This window comes from Phocoena phocoena, chromosome 3 (assembly GCF_963924675.1).
Source record: "Phocoena phocoena chromosome 3, mPhoPho1.1, whole genome shotgun sequence".
In the NCBI taxonomy this organism is placed as follows: Eukaryota; Metazoa; Chordata; class Mammalia; order Artiodactyla; family Phocoenidae; genus Phocoena; species Phocoena phocoena.
Genome location: NC_089221.1, coordinates 702,705 through 729,381, shown reverse-complemented (window position 1 = coordinate 729,381; position 26,677 = coordinate 702,705). Strand labels below are relative to the sequence as shown.

Below are 26,677 nucleotides of genomic sequence, written 5' to 3'. Positions count from 1 at the left end.
GCTAGGCCGGGGGGTGGTGGTGGTGGTGGTGGTGGTGGTGGTGCTCGTGGTGGTGGTGGTGCTCGTGGCGCTGGACCGCCGGCACCGCGCAGGCCTCGCCCAGCAGCACGGGCGGCAGCTCCCACACCGCCTCGTGCTCCAGCGCCGCGGGCTGGCCCGGCGCGGCCTTGAGCGGCGAGTGGCCCTCCCGGCCCCTCTGCCGGCACCGCCTGTGGCCGTAGGGTGGGGGCAGGGACTGCGGGACGTGGTGACCGTCCTGGGGCGGGGCCTGGGGTTGGGGGGCCGGTGGATGAAAGCTGAAGGCTCTCCCGGGCCTGCCCCCACTGGGGGCCCCGGGCGGCCGCCCCGAGCCCTGCGGGGACCTCAGGAACGGCCTCTCCGGCCCCTTCGGCCGGGGCGGCAGGTCCAGGGCCCGCGGCACAGGCTCAGCGGCCAGCCCCAGGCAGCGGCGATGGTGCGCGGCGTGCGTATCCGACTCCTGGGAGCGGGACCGGCCCTGCGGGTGCGCGGCCCTGGCTGGGGGCTCCTGCCTGGCCTGCGCCGGGGGGGACCCTGCAGACACGGCACCCGTGAGACCCCTCGCGGGGTCTGGGACGTCCCACCCGGACCCGGTCCTGCCCGCACACCTGAACGGCCCGCTCTGGGACTCGGGGCCCCAGCTGGGGTCGCCGCAGGGACCCGGAACCCTCAGGCCTGGCGCCGGGGCCCAGCCTCCAGGACCCACCTGGTCCGAACTTAGATGCGTAGTTCTCGATTCCCGCCAGGTCCAGGTAGTGGTTCCTCCGCTCCGTGCTCTCGTCCACACAGTAGGGCCCCCGCTCGGAGCAGGGGTGGGGGTCGGCGGTGGGCCTCCTGGTGGAGCGTGGTGGGGGCGAGGGTTTGCTCTCTCATGCTCTGAGCAGCACGCCACCCACAAAGGGTGGGCGCTAGGACAAGCAGGGCCCAAGGGGACCCCAGGACCACGGTCCCACCCAGTGTCCTCTGCAGTCCTCGCGTCACCTAGGACGCCAGCTGGGGCTCCGTGGCTGCCGCCCCAGTGAGTGGAGCCGTAGGGCAAAGGAGCAGCTGGGCTGAGGGTCCGGAGGCCGAACGCCTGCTGCCCTTCAAGCCCCACGGCCTCTCAGACGACACTGGAAGCGCCCAGCTCCAGCCCGAGTGCCGGCCGCCCACCCGATGGCAGGGAGGGACCGGGGCTCCCTGGCCGCATCCAGGCCTTTGTGCCCAGGTGCCCGTCCTGGCGGGCCACCCCAAGGGGACAGCCCCCGAGGCCTGTGGGACGCAGGAGTGTGGCTGGGCTGCTCGCATCTCAGGAGGGCAGGGCTGGACGCCAGCCCCTCACCTGATGTGCGTGGACAGCCTCTTGTCGGCCACCCTGGGGTCCTCGGGGAGCTCCCCCTCCATCCTGCATCGTGTGGGCTCCCGGTCTGAAAGAGGCAGGCGGGCACCCGTTCTCTCACCCACTCGTTCACTCACTCAGGCACCCATGCACTCATTCTTTCACTGAACAAACGGCTTCGAGCCCTCGCCAGGTGCCAGGCCCCGCTTTCCATGCTCAGGAGGCCATAGAGATTTTTTCTGTGATGGGGGCACTGAACAGTAGACACAGTTAACACCCCCCAGCAGGGTGAGTGGGAGCCCTGGGGAGATGCAGTGTGGGGGCAGGGGTGCAGGAAGCCTGCCTGCGAGGAGGGGTGGGCTGACGTGTAAGCCGGGTCTTCAGGGCACCTGAGCAGGGAGCTGCCGCAGGAGCCCAGGCCCTCACCCTGGCTGGCGGGGGGAACTTCCTTCCTCTTGCTGGAGGGCTCAGGGCTGACGGTCAGCTTCACTCGAAGGGTCTTACTTCTGCCCGAGGAGTGATTGACCGAGGCATCGACAACCTCGTAGATGGTGTGCATCAGGCTGGACATGTCCTGAGGGCGGGCACGGACATCGTGGACACAGGCGGACGGGGGGGAGGACGGCCCAACCCACACTGCCTGCTGCCACCTCCAGGCTGCCCGCCTGATTGATTCACCCGGCATCCCAGCAGAGCCCAGCTAAAGGAGACAGCTCATCTGAGATGCCTTTCCTCAGTCCTGTGAATGCACCACGCGACCTGAGCCAGCAGCCCTGCTGGAATCACATCTTTCCGACCTTTTAAATTTCAAACCGAATCTATGTTCAAAAGACTTAGCGGTCAGATAAACTATCAGATTCTGCTTTTAACTCAGACACACTTATTTCAGTCATCCTACGTGCCTGCTTCCTTTCAAGAGGCACTTTGTCCCTCCTGGACACACAAGCCAGCAGAGCGGAGCGCCGGGGGCACCCCTGGGGCCCTCACCACCCTGCGGAGGGGAGGGGCTGCTGGCCGGGGCAGAGACAGGCGTGCGGGGCTCTGCCAGGAACCGCACAGACAGCGGCCGGGCGCAGGAGGGGACACGGACTCCAGCCGGCTCTGTCGGTGACCTGGGTCCCGCGGTGGCTCCCCTCCCGCCCCCCACAAGCCTGTCCTATGAAGGGTGCCAGCCTCTCCCGCCGCCCTGGAGGGGGCTCAGCCTGTCCCCATCGTGGAGACCCGGGCATCGTTGTCTGTCTGCGGCCAGCGCCCTTCCGGGGACCGTGGGACGCAAGACGCAGCGTGTCACCTCTCTGGTGGCCTTGCCACTGTTGTCGAAGCCGTAGAGCGTGAACGTCCACTCCTGGCCGTCGTCCTCCTCCACCGAGACGTCACACTGGAGCGCCTGCAGGGGTGACGGGGACAGGCAGCCAGGGTCAGCCTCGTCCTCGCGCCGGGGCCCTGACCCCCACCCCGGGCGGGCTGGGGAGCTGAGAGGTCTGCACAGTCGACTCCTGGATCACTTCCGTGGTGCTGGCACTGGTGCCCGACAAGTCCCCTGAATTACTTGGGGCCACACTGGCCAGCTCTGGCCGAGGGCAGGGCGACACCTCCACCCAGCAGAGCCTGCCGCGTGGGAGCCGCAGGGCGCAGGGACCCCGTGTGAGCGCGATACGCGCCCTCCCCCGGCGCCGGCCGCCTGCAGGAGGGGCAGCCGGGCGAAGACCTACGTCCACGTTGAGGCGCCGTTTGCCCGGCCCGCGGGGGCCCTCGCGGTTCACTGCCCTTTCTCCATCGTCTGTGCCGAAGAGCTGTCCTGGGCCCTCTCGGCCCTCGGCCTTCTCCGGCGGCAGTGCCACTGCAGGGACGAGAGGGGTGGGGCGGGTCCGTCTCCCCTGGCCTGGCCCGGGGGCTGATGCAGGGCTGGGGAGGGGGTGTGGCCCCGGGGCCACCGCGTCCTTGCTGGGCCTGTGACCTCTCCAGACGGGTCTGAGCTGAGGGCCTGGGCTTCTGGAACACGCGGCATCAAGGGACCTGAGCGGAGGCCAGGGCGGCCCTCCCCGGAGTGAGCCGTGGCCGGACGCGCGCTCCTGCCTCCCTGGCTGCAGTGGCTTCGAAGCTTGGGGCAGGGAGAGGGCGGCCCTGCAGGCCCACAGGCAGGCAGCCCGGCCCGAGGGGCCCCCGGGAGGGTTGCTGCACTCGCTGTCTGGCTTCCCCTCCCCAGCAACACGGTCTGGTTTCCCAACAGCCCGCAACACCAGAGCCTGGGAGGCTGCCTGTGTGCCGGGCAGCCCCCTCCGCGATCTCCGGGCCCGACGGACAAGGAGCTCCCTGGGCTCCAGGCTCACTTACTCCCCAGGACAGGAGCCGGGCACGTCGGGGAGACGCGCAGCTGCCAGGAGACACCCGGGGCCCGAGCTCCTGGGCAGGGCTCGCGGAGCCCCTCCGAAGGCAGCCCTGCGGTCAGCCTCCCCGCCCACGTAATGCAGAGAACACTCACCCAGCACCTGACCCTCGGGCAAGCCTGGTGGTCACCTGTCACACGCCACGGGGACCCACTCCACGGCAGATGCACGTGTGGCGGTGACTAGGGCGGTCACGCTTTGCACGCAGACCACTTCGGACAGCCTTACGCTATACGGTGCATCACACCACAGGTGACCCGTGGATTCACCGAAACGCCCGTGTGCGGAACCTGCCCCCCCGCCCACGGGCTCGCGGGACTCCAGGGACGCGGACGGGCAGAGGCCCTGAGATTCGCCTTTTGCTTCCCCAACCCCCAGACCGAAATGCACGTCATCTGCTCCACGGAGGAGCCCACGTGACATGTGTTTTTAAGCACATCTCAGAACACTTTGCTTTTAAGACCGGGGAACCTGGCTTGCACCTGCAAACGGCCACCGCTGGGGACCCGCGACCAGCCAGGGCTGGCCTGGGTGTGGTGGGATAGGTCGGGGACCGTGGGGCGTGGGTGGTCCCCATCGCCAGGGTGTCCTGGGGGCAGGTGCCTGGGGTACGGTGTGGCGTCAGTGAGGTCTGGAGAGCAGCACTTACCCTCTAGGGGACACGGGTCGTCCCGGAAAGGTCCTTCCTTGGGGTCCCCGCCAGGCAGCCCCTGCAGGGAGAGAGGACAGGGCAGACGGTGTGCACCCCCGCATGAGCTCCGGGTGCCGGAACCGGACCCCACCTCCTCGGGCGCCAAGAGTTCTTGGTCTAGAAATACCAACCTCTCCACACTCACTAAACCTCAGGTTTTTTAAAGACACACGCACATCCCTGGATGTTGTCTGGTTCCATGAGAAGTGTCTCCAGGACGAGACATGGCGCCCGTGAGAGCGCCGGGGCTTCAACAGGAGCCCCGCACAAGGGACATGGCCTTTGCCCAAGGGTGCAGCCGCAGTGAGAACGAAGCTGCAGCCTGGCCTTTGCTGTGAGAGGTGGGCACAGACCAGAAGCCTGGGCTGCGGACAGAAGCCGCCTGCCCTCTGCTCCCTGGCCCGCACGCAGCATCTCCCGTCACAGCCGGGCAAGAACCCGAGTGACCTGCCCCCGAAACACCCGCGGACCCAGGGGCCGGGGCTGCAGGGGGACGGCATCTCCTCCAGGGCGGCCGGGCCAAGGGCACAGACAGAAGCCCCCCGGCTTCCAGGGCCGATCCCAAGACCAGTTACGGAAAAACAGGACAAGACTTCCAACGTATCCAAAGGGTGTTTCAGCCAGGAAACTACAGAACAGAAGTTCACGTGGCCCGTGGAGACAGCCCACAAAAGTCAGAGCACAGAGACGGGAAGAAGGGGCGACACGGCCAGGGAAGCTGCCTCGGATCCTGGCTCCATCCAGCGTCCCAGTGGCGGGTCACGTGGCGCCGCCCCCAGGACCCGGGCGTCTCCCCAGGTGACTCTTGGGCAGACGGACGTCTCTGTCCCCCACATTTCCATTCTGACTCCAAAGCCACAGAGCTGTTGAGAGCCCGGCCAAGGATGCAACGTTCAGATGTGTGTGAGGACACGGCCCCCCAGGGCTGCTTGGCTACACGGCCCTCTTGGGTCCCAAGGCTCTATCACACCTCCAGGTCACTTGGGGCCCAGGTCACTTGGGGCCCCTCATCTCTCCCAAGGGCTCAGGCCCAGGCTGGGGTCAACTCGGCACGAGGCCCAGTGGGGTTGCCCCGCCAGGTCGCCTGACACCCCACAAGCTCAGGGCCCCGCAGGGGATGGTGGAGGGTTCCAACCGCTGCCCCTCAGGCTGTGGGCAGTGGCTGGGGACCAGCCCCGACCTGTCCACAAACAGGCCTGACGTCATCTCCACGTGGTGGTGGTGTTGGGTCAGACTGTCCCTCTGTCGCCTTGTCACGCAGGTGGACTGGGGGTGGGAAGCAGTGTCCCCATGCCGGTGCCTCAGAGGGTGCTGACCAGGCCCGGCCGGGAGGGACCACGTGTGGGACCAACTGGGCGGCAGGGAGAGGGGGCCGCCGTCGGGGGAGCACAACGCCTGCGCCCCGCGGGGGCGGCCTGGTGGCATCCTTGCCCTGGCCGGTGAGTGCCAGGGCCTCTGCCGGCCCGAGGCGCCCCGGCCACCACCGGAACAGCAGAAAGCCCCGTGCCGGCTCGGCCCACGCGGCTGCGACACTGGTCCCTGCTCCCAGGTTCCTCATCTAGGGGCCTGATGCCACCAGCCAGACCCAGCCCCTCGCGCCAGGCCCACCAGTGCCCTCGGGATGGCCGTGTCCGTCGGCAGGAAGAGAGGGGACACAGGCCATCCTCAAACACAGCTCTGCGTCTCTAGCTTTGTTCTTTGTGAGAACAAATCAAAAAACCCACGAAAAACACCTAGAATGCTTTCACCCAGATTTTCAAACTGATTACTTTGAAGAAGGCCTTGATGACAAACACAAACCACAAACACACCCTAAGATACTTGGGTCCACGGGAACGAGGAGACAAACGCACACCTCCTGTTCTGGGCACACGCTGCCCTGCGTTCAGTGAGGACCGGCCCAGATGTCCCGCTCTGCGTGGGGAAGGGAACCCCCCCCAGGCCTTGGGGTCTCCCCAGGAACGCGGGTGCAGCAGGGCGGGGCCGAGGGACAGAGCGCGGGCTCCTCTGGGTGAGATCCCGGCTGTGCTGGGGGCCCCTACGCACGTGACATCAGGGAACATGGCCTGGGGCTCTGACGGCCGTGGGCGTCACGGGAGCACCCGGACGGTGCAGGGGCCATCGCTGCCCAGACGGAGTCTCGAGGAGGATGCGGGGTGGAGCCGGTGTCACTGGGCCCAGGAAGGAGGGGGACCCCTGCCGCCTGTCTCCAGAGCCCCTACAGGTGCCCCTGGCGTCTTCCTCTCTCCTAATCCCCTGCCTTAACCCCCTCCACGTCACACCCTTCAGAATAAGGCTACTTCCATAGTTCTCTGTCACACCCTTCAGAATAAGGCTACTTCCATAGTTCTCTGAGCACGCCAGGTGGGCAGTAAACTTATTTCAATAAGAAGTAAAGTCACCTGATTATTAAGACGCCACTCCCTCGGCCACCCAGCATGCTGGCATCGAAAGCACCCGCTTCGCCTATAGCTCCAAGCGTCCTTGGGGTCCTGTGAACGCCCTGCACACGCACCGCCCGGGCTCACAAGGTCCTCTCCCGCCCAAAGACAGGGCTGAGCTCTCTCCCGGGTGGACGTTAAGGTGACTTCCAGTCACTTTTTCTGAAAACCTGACTTTTGGTTAAATTTTTTTCTGTAAAATCAAAATAAGTCATGAAGCTGAGGTTCCAGGCATTTGTGGGGAGCAGCGGTGGCTTCCGGACCACGTGCCGGAGGCTTGCAGGTCAGCTGGCAACAGAGCATAGCACTTCTTGCTAGAAGAGCCAGTCTTGGGGTGCAACAGCTGAGGCCCCGAGACGCGCTTCTGGGAAAGCGCCGGGGCGCACGGCTGGTGGAGCGGCTGGCCCGGAAGCCTCGGCCACCAGGAGCCAGAGCGACAGGCAGGAAGCCAGGGTTTCCACATCACTTGCCTGGCTCGGCTGAGAGGTCAAAGGAAAAACAAGACCCACCCAAGTCCTCTACGTGTGAGCTTAAAAAAGTTGCAAGTTCAAACATTCATCCCATTTTTTTGTTTTAAAATAGTTTGAGCACTTGCTTTCGGCGTATTGTGTTGGTTACAGACAAGATGATAAATGCTTTGGGCTGGGGGAGGGTCAAGACAGAAACGGTCTGCACAGACCCTTGGCTGGACCCTGAGCTGCTCCCCTACAATCACAGACACAGTAAGGACACGACGGGCCAGGACGGATACGACAGCCCGTCATGAGCTCCTTCCCTGATACAGCTGTGCGTGCAGAACGTTTGAAATACGGTTCATCCACGTACGCCCCAATGTTAGAACACGCAGTGTTTAAGATCTGAGTCGACAACAAGCGCTGTGACGCACGGCGATCAGGGGACAGAAAGCGCTGCAGGGAACGTAACCGCGCTTCTCCCCGCGACGGGTGCCTTCACATCCGTCCTGGTTGCACCAAAATGCCCTTTAATCTTCACCACTTTGGCTCAATACAAGGGCCAAGGGCTTTAATTGCAACATATAAAACCTCCCGCAGGGCTGCTGACCAGATGCGCGGCCACTCCCCGCAGGGCGACCGCTTAAGTGGCCCAGAAACCAGGGCCCTCAAGCGCGACCGGGGTGCACACAGACGCCCCATTTCTGATGGCCCCGCTCAAGGGCCCCGCTTCCGCCGCAGCGCCTTCCCCAGGGCGGTCCAACCCCACCCCTCCTGGGATGCCCCTCCCATTCTGGCATGCACCCCCCTTGCTCTGAGCCCCGGCTGCAGGCCCTCCCCAGCGTCAACCTCCCCCCTCGCTCCCCTTTGCGCCCCCAGAGGAGCCCCGGCCTCCTGCATACAGAATCCTCCACCCTCACCTCGCTTTCCGGTCCGGCCCCCACCTTCCCGCTTCCCGCTTCCCCACCTGACTGGATGGTCCTCGGCACCAACCACCTCCTGACTCTCCTGGTGACGGGCTCCATCCCCATGCGGCCCCGGGACTCCCGTATCAGCCAGCAGGGCCTACAAGATCACCATGCTCTATGATCCATGCGGGGCCTGAGCCCCTGCCAACCCCCTCGGGCACCAGGCAGGGGCAGCTCCCCCCTCGCCCCTGCAGCATCTGCGTTCACTCTCCGGCATCCGCTGGGCCCTCCTTTCGCCAGGCGCTCTGCTGGCCCCCTGGGACGGCACCAGGGCCCACGCATCCTGACGCTTTATTCTCCCTGTCCTTCTTTGGACGTCAACGTCAGGTGGCCACGGCCTTCGCTGCAGGGTCCCCATGGTCCCATCCGTGCCTCTCTCACCCGCAGGGGCTCTCGGGGGAGCCCACCAGGCCCATGGGCCACGGCCCCCAGAGGCCACGTACCCTGCTGTACCTCTGTCCTGAGCTCAGACTCCCGAGGACATCTGCTCCATGAGCCACGGCACAAAACGGAATTCCCGGTCCTTCCCAGCAAGCGGCCCTTGGCCTGGCCAGATCCTGCTGAAAGACCCAGGACGGCCCATCTGCCCAGGTGAGGCCTACAGGCACACAGGTGTTGGGACATACCACCTAAAAGCTCAGACCCTGGCTTCCCGTGAAAAAGCCAAGAGATCTGGCCGCACATTCCCACGGCCAGGGTGCCCCCTCCATCCACCAGAGCTGTCGACGCTGGGCCGTCCACCCCTCACGCGAGCCTGGTTGCGGGGCAGGAGATGGGCTCCTGTTTAAGGGGATGTGGGGATGTCTGGCTGATTGAAAAGGAGAAACCTTTGGTGACGTAAACGATCACCTCCTGAACACCGTCCGCTTTCCAAATGTCAACATTCACATATTCCTTCAAAATTCAGTGGCTCTGCGACCTTAGGAAACATGTTCCCGGGTTTTCGGGGCCGCCTGTTTTCCTTGGAAACCCCACACTCTTGATGGAGCAGAGGCTCTCCGCCCCCCGACTCCCGGGAAGATCCCCGAGGGAATCGGTGCGGCCGGAGTTTCTGCTCTTCCCACGGAGCCGTGAACTGGGCGGAGCGTGTGAAAAGATGGCCTTTACAAACCTGCTTCCTCATCGGCCTGTCAAAGGGTCTGGTTAGAAACTGCTCTTGACGAACATGCTGGGCATCCTGGAAGGACCTTACAATCCGCTGCAAACTCGAGGCCCCAGGGGGACCTCCTGGTCGATCCTGCAGCCCAGCTCCCCGGCCACTCTGGCCCGGCTGCCCCTTCCTGTGGCCGCCCACCTGCATGGGAACCTGCTTCCCTGCAGTCGGCCGTGAAGGCTGCCCGGCGTCCACCAGGCTGCTTGGCTTCTGAACCCGGGTCCACCCGGGGTCCTGGCGTGGCCGCGGGCCTGTGGCGAGTCCTCGGCAGCTGACAAGCCTCGGGGCGGGCGCGGGCTCACATCCCGGCCTTCCGCCACCACCCCCCACCGATGCTGCTGGGAAAACTCAAGGCCCTTCCAGGCAGCAGCCCTTGGGGTTAGTTCAGGCCTTGTTTTGCTCCAGGAAGGGCAGGCGTCTCCTCTTTTCCAAACAGATGACCCTGCACTGTGTTTCCTTCAAAAACCCAGGTTGATTCAACCCAGATTCTTCACCAGGGCTTAGCGCGGGGGTCTGGGGGATTTGGGCTTCAATAAACAGGAGGCGTCAAGGGTCACAGGGCCCGGAGGACAGTGTGTCAGTGTCCTGGGGCGGCCGTAAATGGCCACCAGCTGGGTGGCTTAAAACAGAGAAATGTAGCCCTTCCCAGTTCTGGGGCCATAAGTGTGGCAGGGAGCTCCCCCGGAGGCCCCAGGGAGGGTCCCTCCTGCCTCTCCCAGCTCCCCGGGGCCCCAGCGTCTCTGGGTTCGTGGCCGCTTCCCGCCAACCTCCGCTCTGTGGCCACGCGGCCTCTCCTGGGTGCATCTTCCGTTCTGGGTCAGCACTCCCGCCCCCCTCCTTCCTCTTACAGAGACACACCTGGTGGCAGTTTGGACCACCAGCACCATCTCTCATCTCTAGATCCTGAGTTTAATGACATCTGCAGAGACCCGTCTTCCATATAAGGTAACAGTCGTGGGCCCTGGGACGAGAATAAGCCCGGCACCGTCCGGAAGCCGAGAGGCGGCTGAGAGTCCTGAACCAGCCGCCGACCGCGCGGCCTCGGCTTTCCTCCCAGTGACGCGAGGCCGCGGTGCAGTGACTGCCCACGCACACGCTCACCACAGGGCCTTCTCCTGAGACAGGGGACAGACGGGGACGCACACTGGCCAGAGACCCAGCTGCGACCAGGCCCCTCCTCCGGCCTCAGGGGTGGGGAGACCGCAGCCCCGCTCCAAAGCCAGGGTCACAGCGCAAACCGTGAGGGCAGACTGAGAGCCGCGTCTGCCCCCACAGTGGATTCTTTAGACTCCGAGGGGGCGCCAGGCCTGCGTTTCTGAGAACCAGTTTTCCCCAGAGGACGGAAAACTAGCTCTGTGTGTTGAGTCCAATTTCCTTTCTGCGGAGGGTCCGAGGACACGTTGCTGTCTCAAGAACCCAGATGGTCCCCCTGCAAGAGCCAGGCTGCACGCACCCACCCCCAGGAACGGCTCTGGTCCCACCGCTGATCTTGCAACAGTAAAAATACAGGGTGATCCACTCAGAGGAGTTTGCAGCCCCCCTGCAGCTCAGGAGCTAAAGCCCATAGAGCATCTTGGGGTCTGGAAATACAGTCCCATGGGATGTAAGTTCAAGGCCGCTTCTGAGAGCCTGGACTGGATGAATTCCGGAGTCCCGAGATGAGATGTCTGCAGGGCGGGGTAGGAGGGGGGCCCAGTGTGGATGGGAGTCCAAGCAGGGGGAGGAGAACAACACCGGAAGTCAGAGAGAGGAGGAGAGATGGGGGAGGGGAAAGGAGGGGGAGGAGGAGGGGAGGAGGAGGGGAGGAGGAGGGGAGGAGGAGGGGAGGGCCCCCCCCCACCGCGGGGGGAGCAGCGGGAGGGCCGCAGGGAGGAGGGGGACCTAGCAGGCCAGCTGGGGGCGCCCTCCAGAGCGAATGGTTCCTGGTAGGACAGCCTTGGTGCTCCCCAGCTCCCTCAGGGGAGGGTGGCCTCAATGCCAGGAGGACGCCTGGGGTCCGGGGCCTGCAGGGCCCACGCCCAGGGTCACAGGTACCATCCCGAAGGTGCTGTTCACCACGCGCTCCCGCCTGTTCGGAAACCAGACGATCGCTCCTGCCACGCCCACCACCCCAGCGAGCCCCTCCCAGCGACGCAGGGCACCTCTCCAGCCACACCGCCTGGCTGCCCCACGGGCTTTCCACCCTGGCCCTGGCTCACACCGGCCCCCCGCGTGGGCTGTCAGCCCTCGTGGAACGTTGATCAGTCCAGCAGGGTTTCTGATCATCAGAGACAGAGCCTGGCCTTACCTCCCCGCCCTGGGCAGGTGAAGCAGGTAGCTCTGAAGCGGCATGTGGGGAGGGCTCTGGGGACGGCTGGAAGGGGCCGTCAGAGCCACAATGATGTCGGCTCTGCGGTCAGCACTGCCAGGGAGCTGGCTCCCCAGAAGCCACGAGGACAGCCGCAACCGCCCTGGACGGCAGCTCCACCCGTGGTTAATCCTGCAAACGACAGCCCCGGGCGCTGCGCGGCCCGCTGGGGACCGGGACGGGGACCCGGTCGTGGCAGAGGGTGGAGATGCGGGGCTGGAGCATCACAGGCAGCCAGGGGCTCGCGGGGCTCAGCGAGGGGCCGGGGTCCACAGGGGACGTGCCCAGCGGGCTTGTGCTACTTCAGTGACCAAGGCGACCGAGGCTACTTCGGGGCAGTTTGGGAGGAGCCTGGGGCTGGGCAAGGGGCGGGGGTGATGTGACATCTAGGCAAGGGCGACCTGGGCCAAGTGGGGGGACCGGAGAGGAAGCCGGGCTCCAGCTCGGGGCCGTCAGGACGCCGGATGTGGCGGGATTGGTGTGGGGTGAGAGGTGGGGAGGCCTGGGCTCACCATGCACTGGACAGAACTGGGCCATGCGGGAGAAGGCAAAGGCAGAAACCCCAAGGGCTGGGGCGCTGGGCGGGGGAGACGCCCCAGAGTCAAAGGTCAGGGGTCCAGCAGAGTGGACGGGGAAGGAGGCGGGGTGGGACAGCGGGAGGAGGGGGGACAGTGGCCTCAGGCAGGAGAGAACGGAGGGCAGAGGGGGTCTGCCCACGCCGCTGCCTTAAGGCCTGGTGGGCACACATCTCAGAAACACCCGCAAGGGAGACCGAGGCAGCCTGGGCAGAACTGGCTGGAAGGCGCCGGGCCAGCGCATCTGTCTGGAAACGCCAGGTGGTGGGAGTCTCGGCTTCAGCGGCGGAACAGTTTCAGATGTGACGACGCAGCTCTGGGGCTTAGTAATTCCTACTCAGGTGCGGCGACGCCACGGAGGGTCTCCACTCGAGGGGCCACGGCGGCTGTGGCTGTGAGCTCCTGATTTCAAAGCAAAAGTTAAGGACAGCGAGGCCTCCGGGGAGGGGCGGTGTGGGGCTTGCCCACAACCACAGAGGCCTTCAGTGTCTTGCTTTCCAAGTTACAACTGCACTTCAGGAGCCGACGGGCATTTCTAGATTTGCCCATCAGTGCCCCTGCGTTAGCGCCGTTTAACCAGGCTGGGTAATAACCACATTTGGAACTGGAGGTCTAGAAACTCAGTCTTTTGAGAATCAAAGGGTCTCCTAAAATAAATGCCTACAGACCTCACGTGCCCGCACAGCCGTAAGCTGCTTCCTGGGTGAGGTCACCTTACCCCACCGGAGAACGGCTGGCACGCGTGTGGCAGGAAAGCCTGAAAACACGTGCCCCGGGGGACTCAGCCCAGGAGCCGGTCCACAGCCCACGGTTGTGGATAAGTTACAGCGGGGCGGTAGGGGCCACAGCCCACGGCTGTGGATAAGTTACAGCGGGGCGGTAGGGGCCACAGCCCACGGCTGTGGATAAGTTACAGCGGGGCGGTAGGGGGCACCCAGGCCACCTGCTGGGGAAATAACTCCACCCTAAGACTTGTGCAAGGAAAACATAATAAGAGGAGGGTCAGTGAGAAGGTATACACACACACCCTGCATATGTATACACATGTATACACGTGCATGTACACACATATACATATGCATGAAAACACATACATGCACGTGTACACACACATACATGCACACGTACCTCCACATATGTATGTGCAGGCACACACACGCCCACACACATAATCTCTACCCCAGATAATTGAGAAGTGGCCATAAGATATGCCAAAAACGTCTCCAGTGATTTCAGTTCTCAGCAGCCTGCAATTCTGTTTTTTGTTTAACACTAAATCATTTCGCAACAGACCTGCGAACCGGATTTCCTCCGGGTCGTGCCTGCTCCTGTTTCCGTCTCCAGAGCTAACAACGAGTAACTTCACAGAACACGGAAGATCGCGGGCGATCACCCTTCCAGCGCCTACTGTTGCCCTCCAAGCTTCCTGGCCGCAGAGGTCACACCACGCAATATACCAACATGACCCTCGTCCCCCACGTGCTGGAACCACCGTGCCCTCCAGCGCTCCCGTTCAGACGGCGTTTAACGCCACTGGGTTTGGGCTGCAGACCCACAGCCATCTTCCTCTGGAAAAACCACTGGGCTTCTCGTTCTCTTTCATTCACATTTAAGGCTCGTGTCTCCTATTTCAAAGGAAGATCAACTCCAAAGTGGAAAAGAACCCCATGCACTTGTGTTTGCAGTTTAGAAGGCCCCACGTGTCCACGAGTGACACCAGGGCCCGCAGCAGAGATAAAACAGGCTGGAGATGCTAATGGCTTGTACTTGGTCACGGCTCCGGAGCCCGAGGGCCAGGCTCTGAGAGTGATCAGGGTTCTCCTCTCTTTGGCAGCACCTGTGTGGTGTCAGGTGGAAGCACCTCCTCGTGGCTCTGAGGCTGCTTCCGGCCCCCGTGCGTCCGAGCCGACGGAGCCCAGCACCCCGCTCCCCAATTCTACACACAGGAACCAAAACCCACCCTTCAAGCAACGGAGTTGAAACCCCACCCGTGAAAGACAGAAAGTGTTTTGAGGAGACCTGCACTTGCCTTGTCTAAGCCCTCCTTCAACCATTCCTCCCACCCTCACCCCCGGCCCCGGCAATCAGAGCTCTCGTCTCTGTATGTATGAGTTTGGTTTATACACATATCTGCATGTTTCTGGTCCTCATACGAGAGATCACATGGCGTTCGTCTTTCTCTGCCTGACTTACTTCACTTCGCATAACGCTCTCAAGGCCCGTCCGTGTTTTGGGCAAGATTTTCTTCTTTATTGTTGAATAATATTCCATGTATACACACACCACACCTTCTTTATCCATTCATCCATCAGCGGACGTTTAGGTGGCTTCCGTGTCTCGGCTGTCGTGAGCAGGGCTGCAGCGAACGTGGGGCTGCATATGTTGTCTTTCTGAGTTAGTGTTTTTGCTTTCTTTGGAATACATACCCAGGAGTGGGACTGCTGCATCACGTGGTAGTTCTGTTTTTAACTTCTTGAGGAAACTCCACACTGTTCTCCACAGGGGCTGCGCCAATTTTCATTCCCACCAGCAGTGCACGGGGGTTCCCTTTTCTCCACTCCCTCGTCAACACCTGCCATCTCTTCTCTTTTCGATGGTGGCCATCCTGACAGGTGGGAGGTGACATCTTGTGGTTTTGATCTGCATTCCCGTGATGATTAGCGCTACTGAGCACCTCTGCGTGTGCCTGTGGGCCACCTGCATTTCTTCCTTTGAAAAGCGTCTTTGTTAAACGATGATCTCGTCTCAGAAGCGACGCCGGGCCCAGGGCAGCCGCGTGGCTTGGGAGACTCTGGGGAGCATGGGAAGAACCCCGAGTGCAGGAGACCCACTCTTGCCTCACAGCCCTTCTCCAGGTTTTCCTCAAGAAGGCTCAGAGGAGGAGCGGCTGTCCCGGGCTCATGGGTGGGCATGGGGTCCTCCATCCCAGGTACTTCAGTACCCCCGGAGAAGCTGTCCCCACCATACAGACACCCTAGCACCCTCTGCTCGCCCTTTACATGTAGTCACCTGGGATCCCCACGTGACTCAGAAACACCCAGACGAACACCAGCTGCAGAGGCAGGGGCTCCGTCCCACGAAGGAACCCTGAGCCTGCCATCCTCCGCCTGCTGCCCGGGCAGCCCGGGAGGGTTCCGTGTACTCGGCAGCTGTGGACGCTGATGCCAGTGGAGTCTGGACCCCAGACTTTCTCTTCCAAGATATCCTTTCACTGTCCTCCTTCCTCACCCACAGACTCCAGCACCTCTGACTTCGTGGGTGCGTTTACGTGAGGGTGTGGGAAGAGCCGTGACACGGACGATCGCTGCACGGCCGTGCCCGCCCGTGTTCTCTCCCGTGGGCCCCTCGGCAGCTCCACCGCGGATTATAAAGCAGGGCCCTCGGCAGCGTCCCCGCCAATTTAATCTGTGGCGCGAGACGGATTCCTCACCGCTTCTGCTGCTCTGCTGACACCCCCTTGGGGAGAGGGTTCTGTGGGTTGGAAGCAGACCGCGGCGTATCATCTGCATCTGAGGCCACCAAGGACGGCCTTCTCCCTCCTCACGGCCCCAGCGAGGGACGGATGGGGGTCAGTGTTCCTGAACTTCGGTTTATCCCCCTTTCTGAGCCTAGGTGTGCGTCTCCGACGGTCCTCTCCCCCATTTGCACGTTTGTACATTTAGGTGCATTACATGCTCACCGAACAAAAACTACTGAACCCCTGGTGCTAACGATCTGCCTTGCTTTCTTGCATCAAGAAGGATTCCGGCCAATGTGAAAACCCAAACCTCCAGCATGTTCAAAAATGAGCAGGGATTTGCCTATGCCTGTGGACACTGGCCACTGACAGTTCCTCGAGATCCGTGACACCCGCCAAGCTCACTGGGGCTCTGCGCTTTCCAGACTGCAGCTGCAGGGGCAGGGGCCCCGGGGCTTAGCAGACATCAAATGGGGCTTTCTGGAGCTGTGCTGTCCACGTGGCAGCCACAGCCACACATGTGCCTACTTACATTTAAATTTACGAATGAAACGTTGGAAATCCAGCTCCCCCGTCGCTCGCCGCACTCCAGGCACCAGCGTGGCCGGCAGTGACCGCTGTGGGCGGCGTGGATACAGACCACATCCAGCGCCGGTTGGGAGCACCCAAATCCCACCCCCACCCCCAGGTGGAGACGCGGTGATCGGCCAAGGTCACAGAGGTCGCCAGCTGGACTCTGGCCCCCCCAGCAGGGCTTCCCCAGCCCGGGACCCCTGGGACCTCAGTGACCCAGCTCCGGCTGGCCAGTGCTGGGAAGATGACTCAGTCGGGCAGGTAGAAGGGCGGGTGTCTGAACAGGCAAGGCGGACAGTCCTAGTAGGCAGCCTGAGGCCCCCCGGACAGGCCAGACGTCCACGGCAGGGCCCAGGACAAGGACTGAGCGAACGTCCCAGGGGCCAGGAGTCGGTTGGCACAGGCTCCAAGGGGCAGCAGGCAGCTCTGGGCGGAGGGACGTGCCTACCTGGCTGGTGCAGAGGCCCAGCAGGCGGCCCACGTGGGCAGTTCTCGACTCCAGGCCGACCGGGGGGCTGGCAGATCCGCTGAGCGATGGGGATGCCAGAGACTGAGGGCCCGGGGACCACAGGGCTGTCCCAAGCAGGCCAGGCTGTGGACGCAGGCCCAGGGGTGCATCAGGAGCTCTGCCCAGGCTGTGGGACAGACGTTTGACCTGTCGCTGCCACCGAGGGGCGCGTGCCGAGGAGGAAAGGGCGCAGGCCGCCAGCCCTGAACACAGAAACCAGGTGCCCAGGACAGGCCTGCGGGCCGCGAGGTGCAGGGCCTCTTCCCGACCAGCTCGCGGAAAGAAGTGCCGGAATCCCTTTCGCGCCCACGTAGGAATCCGCGGCGTTAGACTACGTCCTCACGGGCCTGGAGCCCCCAGAAGCTGGAAGAGGCAGGGAGGACCCCCCGCAGGGCCTGCAGAGGGAGCGCAGCCCTGGGACAGCTCAGTGTCCGAGTTCTGACCTCCAGAACGGTGAGAGAGTAAACATCTGTCATTTTAGGCGGGCCAGTTGGTGGTACTGTGTCACGGCCACCCCAGGAGACCCACGAAGGGAGCCCAAGACTGCTCTCCTACACAACTATTCTAAAATACTTCACCTTACGGCATTCCCAACGTGCGCTTTTAGCCGTCAAAGACCTAGAAATCTGCAAAGGTCCACGGCCAGATGCCCCAGTGCCTGCTGACCACAGGTCCAGCCTCCCGGAAGAATTCCCAACGCCTCCCGGTGAGGCCTGGGGTCTGCCCAACCCTCACCTGAGGATCCAGGTGACCCCAGGGCAGCGGGCCGGCACCTCGTGGGTTTAGGGTATACACGTGGGCACCTGCAAACCCCCAGGCGGGGACGGCTCCGCCCTCCTGGGGGAGAAAGATCTGAGGGGCAGATGGCCCTCAGGCCAGGATGCAACGTGCCCCAGGATGTCAGGGTCCACTGGCCTCTGGATAGGATCGCCAACCTCTTACAGCCCAAAGAAGGGGGGGAGGGGGAGAAGGGAAGGGGTGGGGGGAGAAGAGAGCGGAGGGGGTGAGACCGGGAGCTGCAGACAGACCCCCACGGTGGGTTGTGAGACACCCCAGGGCCCGGCTCTCCTAGAGAGTCTTCGCCTCCTGGTTGCAGGGAAAGGAAATCAGTGCTCAGGGAGGGAGGCGCGTTTCAAGGGTTTCTTCTCCACAGAACAGAGGCGGCTCTTTTACAAGAGCTGTTAAAGGGAGGCCGTGGAACCAGCGTAGAAATATCCACCCTCCTCCAAGCACGACAACCGGAGGATTACAGACCTCAGCTCTGGAGGCAGGAACCAGAAAGGCAGGCACGCGGTCCCCTCCCCCAGGCCCCACTTCCCCGAAGCCCTTCCAGGGGGACCCGGGGCAGCAACGCCCATGCAGCTCCCAGCGGGGGTGCAAAGGCAGCCGCCGCACGAGGGCGGATGACCGTTTGGTCAGTGTGGCCACGGGAGCATCCCCTGTGCGAGGCCCAGGCCCCCCTTGGGCCTCTGTCCCCAGGAGACCCCGCCCCAGAGATGCACCAGCACAGGGACTCAAGCCGCCGGCCTGGTCGGAACGGCAGAGCCCAGAAAGCTGGCTGAGTGTCGGCTGCCAGAGCAGCGGCGGGGCCTGCACGGGGTGCACGTGGAGGGTGGACACGCAGGGCATAGAGCCGGTCCTGAGCCAAGGAAAGCCTCAGGCCCATTAGGGCCACACCGCACCCCAGTTCCTGAGAAGGTGACCGTGTGTGCAGGTGGGGTCGCCGCAGAGGCCCTCTGGTAAGATGAGGTCACCGGGGCGGACCCGGATCCCACAGCCTGTGTCCTGACGAAGAGACCGTCACGTCTCAGGGGGGTGAACCTGAGAGGACACGGGAGGGGCGGTGCCTCCAGGCAGGGGAGCGAGGCCCTGGTGGAAAGTGGCCTGTGGACACCTGGACCCTCTACCTCCGGGATGGAGACAAGCAGTCCGTCATTTAAGCCGCCCCATCCGTCCGCCTGTCCATCTGTCCATGAGGCTTTGTTACGGCTGCCCCAGGAAACCCATACTCGGCCGGGCACCCTCCTCCCCTCCCAGCAGCCAGGGTTCCTGCTGCAATGCTGTCAGCCCCTCGCTCCACACACGTAGCCGTCCAGAGGGCACCTTGCTGGGTAGAAAGGGCCACAGGCATCCAGGCCCCGTGGGGAGGGCAGGCCCGCCGTGCACTCCTGGGGGCTGGTCACCAACCCGGCGGTGCTGCGGTGACCCGCACGCCAGGCCTGCTTCCGGCCGCGGCATCCTTCTCAAGGGCTTCCATTCGACACAGGCGTTTTCTTCCAAAGCCAGCGACTGTCTGATGCAGGGTCAACCTGGGAGAGGCTCCACTTCACGCCCAGGAGGGGCCGAGGCCCGGGGCAGCGACATGCAGCAACCCAGCAGGCAGGACAAACTCAGGAGATGGGCCGTGCCTGGCCGGGACCGAACCGCTGCTCTGAAGCCGAGCCTCCGCTCCGGGGACCGGGGACTGGGGATGGCAGCCACAGGCCTCCCCTCTTCAGGGAGAAGGAGAGGAAGGGGCCACCACGGCCCCATGCCTCCCAGGCCCGCCTGGAGCACCCAGTCTCTCGGGGGGCTGCTGACCAGCGGGCGCGCTCACAGGGCCCTGGGGAGAAAGGCAGGAAGCTCGGGCCCGTCACGCTTACTGACCACAGGTGGGCTGCCGTCCACCACAGCCCCTGCCCCGCGGCACCAGCGCCCGCTCCCGTCCTGCCCTCCGCACGTCCCTCGCTTCATCTCTCCTCGTAGGACCCAAGCAGAGGCACGCAGCCTCGCGCCATGGAGCACGGGCTGTGGCCCAGAGACTTGAGGGCAAGTGACAGGCGGGCAGCACCAGGCCCAGAGCGGGGTCTGGGTGGCAATGAGACCAACACGCAGGCTGCCTCCCGCGGACGACGGGACAGAGGAAGGCTTGGGGGTGGGGGGAGCCACCCACATTTCAAAAGGGCCACGTCACGGGGCTCCCAGTCGTCACCTGCGGGCAGTGTTTCTGTGACAACCTTGCTGGGGCTGCCTGGCTGGCTGCCCCCTGGCCATACGGTGGGAGGGAGAACAGGGGCCATGGGTGGCCTCGATGTCTCACCTCCAGAGGAAGAGACGGCCTAACCCAGCGGTCCCCAACCTGTTTGACATCAGGGGCTGGCGGGGTGGAAGACAATTTTTCCACAGACGGGGGTGGGGGATGGCTCAGACAGTAGCGCAAGTGACGGGGAGCGACGGGGAGAGACGGGGAGAGATGCGGAGAGACGGGGAAAGACGGGGAGAGACGCAGACAGATGGGGAGCGAGGGGGAGAGATGGGGAGCGATGGGGAGAGATGGGGAGAGAAGGGGAGAGATGGGGAGAGAAGGAGAGAGATGGGGAGAGACGGGGAGAGAAGGGGAGAGATGGGGAGAGACGCGGAGAGACGGGGAGAGATGCGGAGAGACGGGGAAAGACGGGGAGAGATGCAGACAGACGGGGAAAGACAGGGAGAGATGGGGAGCGATGGGGAGAGATGAGGGTGACGGGGAGCAAGGGGGATCGATGGTGAGCGATGATGAGCGATGGGGAGCGACAGGGAGCGGTGGGGAGAGATGGGGAGCGGCAGGTGAAGCTTCGCTGTCTCGCCCGCCTCTCACCTCCTGCTGTGCGGCCCGGGCCCGGGGAATGGGGACCCGGGACCTAACTCCTGACCCCTGGAGAGGCAGGTCAGAGGGGCGGGGCAGCACCGTCCACCTCCTCCCCACCCGGGGAGGGTCTGCGGACTGGCTGAGCCACGGCCGTGCTGCCCTGCCAGCAAGCTCTGGTCAAGCGCTGGCCGTCCAGGTGACGGCGGCTGAAGAACCAGGCGCTGCCAACAAGGGACATGAAACTAAACGACAGATCTTGTTGGTCACTTTGTGGCTCAAATGAGAGATTAGTCTGTTTCGGCACACACGGCGGGGTCACAGTGCCCAGGAGAGAATCTACTCGCTGGCGCTCATGGCCCTAATCTCACCGCGAAGCCCACAGCGTCAAGGCTGTAAGGGCCTGGCTCACTCCTCAGCAGAGCTGAGCCGGTCGCGCAGCATTGCCGGGTCAGGGGCCAGGGCCACGCCGACACTCTGGGTTTCCCACTGCATCTGGGTCTGCGCTCACCCCACCCCCCACACACTTTAAAAGCTGACAGTTTGGCCGGACGGCTACCAGGGCTGAGGGCTGATTTCTGAAGACTGCAAACTGGAATGGATTTTCAAAGAAAAGATAACAGGCAAGACTTCAACAAAACCCCTCTAAGTCATTCATTTAACTACTTCGCCACAAAGGAGAATGAAGGCGAGATAAGGGGCAGGTGCTGCTTGGACGTGGCACCATGTTCTCCCACGGTGGACCGTCACGTCCTGAGGAGAGCAGGGTGACGGCGGGTCTCTGCTTTCACTCCTGCGAAGTTGATGTTTCTGCTCACCCAGCAGCCAACTGGGCTGCTCGAGACCCCCTGCCGTCCTGCAGGCTCCTCCTCTCAAAGCAGTGTCCCCGAGCTGGGGCGCTCCATGAACTCCCCCGTCCTCCGTCCGACCACCATCCCTGGCCCGCACGTGGGGCTTCTCTGGGGCTGCCCCCAAGGGCACACGTGAGAGTGGTGGGTCAGTGTCACGTGCCACCGTGTCCCCAGGGCAGGCAGGCAAATGCCACGTCTCCCACCGAAGCTGGGGGCTTCTCAAGAGACCAGCACCCCGAGGGCGGTGTCTGCGTCCACCACTGTCCTGCCCTGGGGCACAGCCTCTGCCCGCCGGCCCTGCCACGACTAACACCATCCACCACCCGGGCCCTGAGGTCGGGGCACCGGCTGCAGCCTCGCCGGGTCCACATCCCAGAGTCCTTGCCAACCACGTGAGGATGCCAGAGCACGTGTGAGGCAGGCACACGCTCTGCCCTCACGCCCTCCCTGGGCACCTCGTTGGGGCGGGTGCCACGTGCATGGCATCTGGCCCGTCCGCGTGCCCTCGGCGCCTACTGGCCGTCAGATGCCGTTGGCTGCAGGCCCACAAACGACCCCAACCTCCTGCAGCCCCCGACCCCGGGGACAGCCAGGTGGGCACGGTGGCTCCCGTTCCCCGCCGGGAGGCCCGCCTGCAGACAGCACCCACCCAGGTTTCCAGGTGAGGAAGAGGCACACGTGAGCCACTCACCACTGGACACACTCAGAGCAGCTGGCTCCCTCCCGGGGTCCTCAGGCCTCCCCGCCCCCTCCAGGCATTTCCCACAAAGCGGCCTTGTGGTTCCAGGGTCCCCAGCCGAGCGGCTCCCCAGAGGTGCATCAGTCAGGACCCCCTGGCTCATCCGTAGGCCAAGCGGCGTCCAGGGAGGCCACCTGCAGTTCCGGAAGCTTGGGCGGGGTGAGGGACACTGACACCGCCCGACCTTGGGGGGATTCCCTGCCAATCTGTGAGGTCTGGGCCCTCAGGCCTGTGGCTGGTGCCCCCCCAATCCAGAGGAGCCCCTAGGCTTGCGTGAGCACCTGTACTGGCCTCGCACACGGCCAGGCCACATCCAAGGGCAGAAACAGGGCCCCTGAGAGAAAGTCAAGCCCCCCTGGCTGGTCCTGGAGTGGTGCCCAGACGCCCCACACAGGCCAGGACTCCACAGATCACGCGTCCCCAGAGCACGGGTCATGGAAGACCAGGGGTCAGCCTGTGGAGCGGCACAGTGGCTACAGCGCCACCACCTGTCCACCCAGGCCACTCCTTCCACGCGGCTGCGGCCCGACAGCTGAGGAGGAGCCCTGGCATCCACAGGACAGGACATAGCCCCCGTAACGTGTGGTTTACACCACACACCATGGCTCCACGGTGACTGAGGACGGGGGGTGGGGGGAAAGGGGGGCATCCAGTAGCCTCGGGGCGCCTCCCACACCTCTGGAGCCGCTGGAATTCCCTTTCTTGCGCTTACTCAATAGAAATCTGTGTTTGAGTCACAACAAAGTTCCAGTTGTTAGTGGTGATTCTTGTCTTCTGGACTCTTCCCGCCCCGCAGGGAGCATGGAGAAATCAGACGGGCAGATGGCGAGTGCGCGCGTGACCGGGAGGGGCAGCCATACCCCCACAGGGCCTCGCCCTGACCTCCGCCAGCCCCACCTCTGGAACAGCACAGTCAAGCGCTGGCGCTGTGACCGCCGTCTCTCCTCCAGGCTGTAACACACGTGCAGCCTCAGTCACCCACTGCTGCATCCTCTGTGCCGCTCTTGCCAGCGTCCCGCGTCACTGGCCGGCACCTGCACAGCCCCAGGCCCCTGGGGGCCCGTGGCAACGAAGTGAGGCAGCGTCTCTCAGAATCAAGGAGGGAAACACTCTAGACCGTGAAGCGGGCATCTACCTGCCCGAAAACACTAATAGTTATCAGAGACCTTATTAGACGCGCACTACGCAGGCACCAGGAGCCAGCACGGCTCACTGGTGGGCAAAATCAACCTCATTTCCTTTATTTTTTGGGGGGGGATGGTGAGTGAGGGCAGGTGAGAGTTAGGTGGTGGACGTGCACTTAATTTCCACGAGGTCATTTGGGACAGTTCTTGTGGCAACACGGCGCACCAGGATTGACCTGCGTGGAAGCACAGGAGGACGTGTCCCCTCGCTGACCCCACTCAGGTGTTCTGGGGGCACTGCACAGTCAGGCTGGCCTTCCTCGGGACATCACCTGGGAGGGCAGGGACGGTGACGGGGCTCTGGACACCACACAAGGGGAAGGACAGGAAACGGGAGGAACGTAGGGCCTGACACCCCAATGTCCCCCGACAGAGCAACTTCCGGGCAGAGGCAGGAGTGGAGGTGCCCGGCGAGGGGGGTCGGCGGTGCGGCAGCGAGATATCTGAGCACCTGGGCCGGGGGGGTCTAAACTCCCAGCATGGCTCACAGCCCCATGGCCAAATGAGGCAAGATGGGAAAAGGCGAGAAAAGATCAAACGTATTACATTTAAAGGCCCATCCCTTATTCCGCGATTCTTTTCCTACCTCGTGGCATCATGAAATGAGGCTGTCGCAGTACATTCGGGCTGCGGCGACAACACACCACAGACCAGTGGCTCGTAAACAACAGAAATTCATTGCTCACAGTCTTGGAGGCCGGACGTCCAAGACCGAGGGGCCGGCAGGCTTGGCCTTCCGCCTGTAACGCCGTGTAGTGCTCTGGGGCTCTCATATGGGCACTGATCCCACCGGGAGGACTCTGCCCTCGGGGCCTAGTCACCTCCCAAAAGGCCATCCTCTGAATCTATCACACGGGGGGTTAGGTTTCAACACATGAATTTTGGGGGAGACACAAACATTCAGACCACAGCTGAGAACAAAATAACAAGGGAACAACCCAAGCCAAACCCCACACTGTTCTTTCAAGAACGTCCCGAGAGCGTGGAACCCGTTGGTCTAAGAAACCGTCATAACCTGGCACTATAACCCGCGGCCACAGCGGAAGCATTTTGTTTTCCATCTCCGTAGCCCGCAGCCCGGGACGAACACCGCCTGCGTGTGGGACCTGCTGTGCTGCATTGTCCACGTCCTGAGCTGACGACGGCCCCGCCGGGTGGCCGGCAGGACAGGGTTAGCCGGTGGACATGCCCTTCACCGCTCTGGACTACCCGCCGCCCCCTACACACAGGAGGACCAAGTGGGAAGGAAACACCGTCCCGTTATCAACACCCACCTGCCCAGGCAAACTAAATCAGACCAAAGGAGGGACAGAGACCAGCTGGGGCGGCCCCCTGGTGCCCAGGAGCACATGTCCACGCAACCTTCCTGTGAGTGCCCAGCAAACACTGCGAACTGGAGATCCTACCTTCACAGGCATGGGATTCAAATTTCACTCCCAGAAACAGGAATCGTAACTCTACTGTGTGTTGGATCTCAGGGCGTATCTGGGCCCCTTCTCGGGACGAGGCCGCACAAGTGTTTACAAATACACTCAGAACTTTTCATTTATCAACCGGCCAGAAAAGTGTCTTTCCAAAAGGAGAGCTGACGTGCCCGTGAGCTGCTACACTCAGTCTGCAGGGGACCCTGAGCGGAGCAAGCAGTGGTCGAGGAGGGGGTCTCAGTCGTCTGGCACGGCCACCTACCCAACTCCAGTCCACACTAATGCCCGAGACCACCCACTGGCCTCTTTCTCCTCCCTGGTGAACGTGTGCAGTCTGGTTTGCCCAAGGCCCCTCTGGTGCCCCGGGCCTGGATGGAACACCCTTCCAAATCCACTCTCAGGGGCGCTGGGTCCTGAGTGGGACCCCTGCAACCCCTGACAGCACCTGCAGCCCGGGTGTCCCTGGGCTTTCCCGTGAGCATCCCCGCAGGCCTGCGGTCACCCACACGGCAGACGGGCAGCACGGTGGCCTTTGACGCTGTGGCCGCCACTGCTGTGCGGTACACTGATTCTACAGCAGGCCATTCCCCAGCCCTGCCCCCACTCCTCCAGCCTGGGAGAGCGAGGCCTCGCGCCACATCCCCTCCCCCAGAGGGAGGGGCCGTCTGGCCCAGCACGAGTCACTCTCGCTGGGCCATCGGGGCCCTCGCCTTCTCTGTCCTGGGGTCCTGGGTCCGGGTCAGAGGGCACAACTTTGCTACTCAGGTCCCCTGGCCCCGGCGGGGCCGCCGGGCCCACCACGCCTACCTGCTTGTCCCTTGTGCCGTGCTCCACGCAGCCCCGCCGCTCCGCCTCCTCAGTGCCTCTGCGGCCACCCAGGTACGCAGACACCACGAAGCTGTCCCCTGCGGCCCCGTGGGCGGACGCGCGGGAAACGGGGCGCCGAGGAGGGAAGGAGACGCCCGGTAAGCCCGCGGGAGCTGCGCCTGGACGATGCCCCGCCGCCAGGCGCGCCCACCCCTCGCCGCGCGGCCTGGGGCGCGGGGCTCCGGCGGGGGACCGGGGTCGCGGTCTGGGGCGGGGAAACCTGTGCGCTCCCGGAGGCCCCAAGGCAAGGTTCCCCGCCCCCGCCCACCCCACCCCACCCGGCCTCGACGGCAGAAAGCGCGTCGCGCTCCGTGCTCGGGTCCCAGCCCCGGGGGCAGTCGCGCGCCCTGGCCGCCGCCCCGCGCGCTCACCTTCGGGGCTCTCTCTCCGCTTGAAGGCTGCAGCGGCTGCGGCGCGGCCGGAGGGCGCGGGGAGAGGGAAGGGACAGTGAGTGGCCGGCGCGCGCCCGCCCGCCCGCCCGTCTGCCCGCCGCCCCGCATCTCACCGTGCTTGGACTGGAATTTCCCCATGTCGCCCCCGGCCCGCCCGCCCGCGCGCGCGCTCCCGGCGCCGAGCCCAGGTGCCGGGCTGGGGTCCGGGGCGGGGGCCGGCGTCCGCGGGGGCGGCAGGGACCCGGCGACCGGGTTCCTGTCAGCCGCGGGGAGCGGGGGCGGGCGGCGGCGGCAGCGGCGGCAGCGGCGGCGGCTCGGCTCCCTCTGAGCGCGCGCCCCCGTGCCCGGCCTTTAACCGCGGCCCCCGCAGCGCCCCTCGCGGCCGCCGCCCGCAGCGCACCGGCCCTCGGGACTCCCGCCCGCCTCCCGCTGGGGCGGAGCCAAAGCAGGGGCGTAGGCGGCTGGCGCCAGCCGGCGACGAGAACCCGAGGCAGGCGGCCTCGTAGGGTGTCGAGGGTGCAGTAGTCCCCGCGGTTCTGCGCGGGCCCTTTGGGGGACAGCTCCCCACCCCACCCTACCTCTCACCCCGTGTCCCCGCACCCCCCATTCCAGAGGCGCCCGAGAGGCCCTTCCACTTGCAGGAGAGGACCCTGGGGCACCACCCGGGACTTTAGAGGCAACCGGCTTCCCCGTCTGGTGGTAGCCTGGGTCTTGGAGAGACGGTGGGG

General features: G+C 64.1%; 1 protein-coding gene across 1 annotated transcript; it reads right to left on the bottom strand.

Moving 5' to 3' along the window:
• Position 1: 1 nt before the first annotated feature.
• Positions 2–26,087, bottom strand: NKD2 (NKD inhibitor of WNT signaling pathway 2). Its single transcript, XM_065875347.1, has 10 exons — positions 26,063–26,087; positions 25,929–25,964; positions 25,498–25,595; positions 4,373–4,433; positions 3,049–3,176; positions 2,628–2,723; positions 1,763–1,910; positions 1,340–1,424; positions 725–852; positions 2–552 (listed from the first exon to the last, which is right to left on the bottom strand). The coding sequence occupies exons 1-10, from the start codon at positions 26,085–26,087 to the stop codon at positions 2–4; spliced, it is 1,356 nt and encodes a 451-aa protein (XP_065731419.1).
• Between the last annotated feature and the right edge of the window lie 590 nt (positions 26,088–26,677).